This window comes from Rutilus rutilus (assembly GCF_951802725.1).
Source record: "Rutilus rutilus genome assembly, chromosome: 15".
Classification (NCBI taxonomy): Eukaryota; Metazoa; Chordata; class Actinopteri; order Cypriniformes; family Leuciscidae; genus Rutilus; species Rutilus rutilus.
This window is the reverse complement of record NC_140220.1, coordinates 20,171,301-20,177,300: the sequence shown is the minus strand read 5'-3', so window position 1 is coordinate 20,177,300 and position 6,000 is coordinate 20,171,301. Positions and strand designations below refer to the sequence as shown.

General features: G+C 38.6%; 1 protein-coding gene across 1 annotated transcript in view; it reads right to left on the bottom strand.

Annotated features, from left to right (window-relative positions):
• Positions 1-607: 607 nt before the first annotated feature.
• The window catches only part of lpgat1 (lysophosphatidylglycerol acyltransferase 1), a 35,807-nt gene continuing 30,414 nt past the window's right edge, over positions 608-6,000 (bottom strand). The window contains exons 7-8 of the mRNA XM_084433125.1: positions 3,028-3,134; positions 608-2,932 (exon numbers count right to left, since the gene is read on the bottom strand). Of these exons, the coding sequence (XP_084289251.1) occupies positions 2,781-2,932; positions 3,028-3,134 (259 nt within the window). The 3' untranslated portion in view covers positions 608-2,780. The remainder of the gene's footprint in view (positions 2,933-3,027; positions 3,135-6,000) is intronic.

Here is a 6,000-nt window from a genome sequence, read left to right as displayed (position 1 = left end):
AAATTAAAATGTTTTATCTTCTTTTTAATGAGGTTCATTTTTTTTAAACAAGTTTTTTACAATCTTGTTACCAAACTGAGAAAAGTCTGAAAATACAAAACCCTTATTTTCTAGCAATACGCATTAAATAAGCAAAAAATGTATGAAATCCAAGCAAAATCTTAGGTCAAAGGCTCTAAACAAAAAAAGAACGTAACGGAATTGTGCAGATAAAAAAAAAAAATACAAATAAATAACAATACAATTCAACAGACTGTCACTGATATACTATTTTAATTGACTGTATTGTTGGTGTCGGGTGAACTAGCTTCATGATAAGTTAATGATAGACAATACTTCACATCTAACATTTCTCTCAGCGGATGGGATTTGAGTAAAGTAATTGAACCGATTTGTACCCTATTCACAGAAAGGGCCAAATCTGTCTGCTCTTCTGAACATAAAGTGCAATACACAGGCAACATTTGTTATAATCCCTATTTTGATCTAATTAATGATCCATGTTTTACTGTGCATGTTATTCTGAAGACTGACATTGACTGGTCAGAAGAGACTGAGAGATGCGACTCTGCTGAATGCTTCAGATCAATAACACTCAGAGAAGAGCCCGTGTTTCACTGCTGCGCATGATTTTTATTCCAGCACAATTAATCTGTGTGTTGTAAAATGTCTGGGTAGCTAGGAAGAGAAAAACAGGAGTACAAAATGAAAATTATGGACCATTCTATTGTAATTTGGTTAGATCGCTAATATATATAGATATATATCACACTTTTCTTTTTAAACATAAAACCATACAATGTTACGTCTCCATCTGACGAAACGAGAAACCCCAGTGTGTGGGATCCTCGCGGTGAAGTTCACGGTGACGTAAGCCTGATCTGAATGCAGTCCGCATCTAACTTGGCTTTAGTCTTCTGGCTTCATACACATTTCAATCTGGCAAGCTATAGAAACAAAGTTCACTTTCACAGACGACATGGCTTCGGGTTGGGGGTTGGGGGGGGTATGACAGTTACGGTGCAATGTTTTCATCTACAAATGTCTAATTTGTACATCTAAGCATCGTTTTCTTTAGAACGCCACAACATGGGCATTTATGAGTACATTATTGCTGGACCTCGCCCATATTCCATTGACACGTAGACGGACTCAAGCATGGCATTCCTCCCCATCGACACACACACACACACACGCACACACACACACGCACACACACACGTACACATGCACGCACACCCAATTTCACATGAAAAATGCAATTCTGTCTCAAGCTCGAGGAAAATGTTTCCATTCTCCTCAAGATAGTCTAAAGCTAGTCTAAAATCTTGTGTGCCTCGGCACAAAACTGAATCTACGCCTCTGATCCCTTCTGTGTGGCAGCAGTTTTAAGACGGTTTCTTTTTGATGAACAGAATGCTCCCGCACGATCGCCGCAGAAGACACCGGACGGCAGACGAGGTGACGCTCAGATACTGAGAGCAAATGTAAAGCACCTGCCGGGACAGAAGCTCCTTTAACTGCCTTTTCCTCCAACATTCATGATATTTCAGAAGTTAAAAAAACGCAGAAAGCAACTCGCGCCGTTACAACTCGTTTCGACTCCTTACTGTACAAGATGAACCACAGAATGAGGGGAAAAAGGAAGTCAAATCTCAACTATTAAACAGATATTTGCCAACACTCTGATATAACATGAAGCTACCAGGCATTATGTGCATCTAAAAAATAGTTTAAAAAAAAGAAATGGGCAGTCGCACACAATCACACAGGCAGGTTATGCTGTCACATTTACAGAAATGAGACCAATTGACTCAAAAATCAACAAATTAAAATCTTTTTTTTTTCAGGACAATGAACAAACACAACAGTTCAGTCAGTAGAATGTCCGCCCCCGTTTGACCCTAAGATAAGCATATGGCTTAGTATTTGTAAAACTTTGGAGGGGAGGGGTATTAGTCCTATCGAATCAGTCGTGTGGCAGTCATGTGGTGCGCTTGGATGTGTCTGTATGGCGTTGATTGTGTATAAGTCCCCTAGAGGATGCAGTCTCCTTGTTTTATAGGTTCTAAAACAAGAACCGGGTTCGTCTTCGACATGTTTCCGAGACCGAATCCCCCTTTTGTCAGTGTAAACATCACAATCGTTCCACCGTCTCTCAATACTGACAATACACATAGAAAAACGGCATCCAGTCAACATGAGACGAAACAGCCACGAGGAAGAAGAAATCTTCTGGGATCCTGGGGGTGGGGGGGGGGATGGGCACGACGAGGATTCATAGTGCAATGAAGGCCAGAGGAGGCTCTTCCAAAGAGGACAGCAGTCTCTGAAAACGAATTTCAGTCATCCTGTTTGGGAGTTCATGATAAAAAGGGGGTGGAGCTCACATGGCAGGAAATGAGAGAAATGAGAGGACGTGACAGATCTATCTCTGGCTTATTCCTGAGCCTAATTTGATTGTAAGTAAAAAAAAAAAAAAAAAAAAAAGAGGCGTGTCCACATGTGCATGAGTAAACATTTAGATGTGCATAATTTTCTCTCTGCATGTGAGCGCACATGTGTAAACATGTTGAACTGGTTCTACGCAACTCTAAAGGATAACGCATGGGCGGCTGGGACTGGGTGGATGTGACTGTCCAAAGTAAGGATGGGGGCCGCGATCGGATACAGCAACTGGAGTCGTCCTGCGGGGTACATTCAACCATCCGGCAGAGGAGAATGGCATTCGGGGCTCTTTGTCTCATCCCGACCTGCGCGCTTCGCTCTCCTCAGAGCGGTCAGAAGAACCAGCAGTAGATGTGATGTAGAATGCTGTACCACATGTAGCCTGAGGCGAAGGCAAACGTTTGGACTAAAAACAGCCAGGAGTTGTCGAGGGTCATGTTTCGGGAGAGCATCTCTTTTTGGCCGTCCGGTGGAGGGAAAGCTCCTGCGAGACGAAAGAAAGGAGGAGATGGATTTTAGTTGAAGGACGAATATATACATCTAGATCTGGGGAACTAAATTCCATCTTTATCAAACTACCTGTCTTGTAGAAGTGAGCCAGAAGTTCCTCCTTTTCCACAAATCGCTGATATAGCCAGTCTGCCAGTGCTTCTGACTCTAGCGGGACGTCCTTTATAGGGTATGTCCTAAAAAAAGAAAAAAATACAATTAAGAATTCATTATACAGGACTGAAAAACGTTAAAAAACTAAATAAAACTGACCATTCTGGGCCATGCTGACAACTGGTCAATACAGCACTCTCAGCCATCCCATCTAACCCAACATAAAACAATAAATATTAATGTAATACTTAAGTACATTAATTTGTATAATTAATAATAATCATAATAATTAAGGATGAATCACAAAAATTAAATGATAAAATAATTAAATGTAAAACCAATAATAAAATATTAATATTGTTGTTATAGAATGTATCATAATATATTCATTTGCTACTATTATTAAGAATATATATTTTTATTGATTAATACTAATAATTAATTTAGACTGCATTACAAACATTAATGTTGTTTGAGATTGTATTATAATACATGGATTTGCTATTATTAATACATTATAATAATATAGACTTCATAATACTATATTAATTAAAAAATAAACTAACATTTTACACATAATAATTTAATTAATTTAATATTAACAATGAATACTAATATTGTTGTTTTATATTGCATAATACTACATTAATTTTCAACAAAGATCATGTACTTCTTAATGCTGAATCAAAATAAGGTATTAAAACCTATTGTCCACAACTCTGTGTTGCAAGATTCTGTGTTGCAAGTTAACTTGACCTCATACACAGTTTTGAATATATCAAAAATTCACCCAAAAATGAAAATTCTGTCAGTAATTACTCACCCTCATGTTGTTTCAACCCCGTCAGACCTTCGTTCATCTTCGGAACACAAATTAAGATATTTTTGATGAAATCTGAGAGCTGGATCACTCCTCCATAGGCTTCTATGTGACCGAAACTTGCTGGCCCAGAAAAGTTATTAAAGAGATCGTCAATATAGCCCAAGTGACTCCAGTGGCTCAATCTTAAGTTTATCAAGCGACGAGAATACTTTTTGTGCGCAAAAACAAACAAAAATAACGACTTTATTATTCCACTATTCATTTCCTTCTCTCTGGGCCTCGAGTTGGTTCACGTAGTGTTTTTGCGCAGCGCGTCTGTGTTACACGTCACCACATAGGCTCACTATTGGCCGACGCTGGTCATGTGTGTGATGCGTGGTGACGTGTAACACAGACGCGCTGCGCAAAAACACTACGTGAACTAACTCGAGGCCCAGGGAGAAGGAAATGAATAGTGCAATAATAAAGTCGTTATTTTTGTTTGTTTTTGCGCACAAAAAGTATTCTCGTCGCTTGATAAACTTAAGATTGAGCCACTGGAATCACTTGGACTATATTAACGATCTCTAATACATTTTCTGGGCCAGCAAGTTTCAGTCTCCTAGAAGTCTATGGAGGAGTGAGCTAGTGCTCAGATTTCATCAAAAATATCTTAATTTGTGTTCCGAAGATGAACGAAGGTCTTACGGGGTTGGAACAACATGAGGGTGAGTAATTACTGACAGAATTTTCATTTTTGGGTGAACTAACCCTTTAACCATGCAATTTGTAGTCTGAATCACAGCTCATCTGTACATTTGGATGCATACTTTGTGAATAATAATAATAATAAATTAGTTCTGACATGTTGATTCTTTGTTCTTTTCAATCTTGCCCTCCTGACCCAAACTTTTCCTGTTATTATGGTTTTTTTTTAAAAAGGCCAAAATTTGATGGGCTGAGAGTGAAGCTAGCAGGTTGAGTGCTCACGCACACACACAGAGAGAGAGAGAGAGAGAGGCTGACTAAATGAGAATAGTATAAAAAGCATTAAACAAATTTTCAAAATGAAATTTGCAATAATGAACGCATTTAGGGAGGCAATGAAGACATCTTAAGGGAGAAAATCTAACAGGCACTGAAAAAAAAAAAACCCCGATGAGCATGGAGCACAAATGATCCCCATCTCAGTCTTCTTCAGATCTCCCAGCGTTAGCATGGTGAAGTGGAGAGCTCAGCTCTTTACGCTTCTGAGCCGCGAGCAGCGTGACAGGTTCATCTTTTGTGCTGATGAGACGCTTCAACTAATGACAGCAGTTTTCTGCTGAAACACAGACAGCTGAGACGTGAAAACACAACACTGACTGCAAACGTGCACGAAATTTACACACCTCTTACAAAAACAAACGCTACAGAGAGGATGTGACTGAATGGCACACAATTACAACCACTGACCAGCTTCTGCTTTTCTCTCCGTTTCAGAAACGGTCAACTTCCCTTAATTACTGCATCAGTAAATAATTAAACAAATTCAGACGAGATCTACATCAGGCTATGATACCATATCACTACTGTACGCTGTAAATCACAAAAAAATATTTTTTACCGTTTCCTTTATGATTAACAGCATTCTTTTGCTTGCTTATCAAAAGGACATTAAAGTGAGTTAAAATGATTTTATTATGCAAGAAGAAAGATTTTTGAAACTAGTATAAATGTAGGAAAATGACAAGTCAAATCTTACAGGATATTATTTAAAACCGACACTGCAGAATGGTGCAACTGCCCAGTCATACATTACATCTACTGTTTCTCAAATAAGGGCACACCTCAAAAGGAAAATATTATGAGTATTTGTCTCTGTTACTAATTCCAGTAGCGGTCAAGAATAACATGCATTTAATTCAAATTAATCATTTTAGTGATCCTACAGTCTAAATAAGCATGAAAGTTTGCGATGTAACTGTAAGTGTGTTGCGATCATGCTAGATAGAACAGCAAAACAAGAACAAGCCCACTATAAACCGAAATACCGAAAATAAAACCAAAATATCACAACCCGCAGCTGCCCACTTTAAAGGGTTAGTTCACCCAAAAATGAAAATTCTGTCAGTAATTTCTCACCCTCATGTTGTTTCAACCCCGTA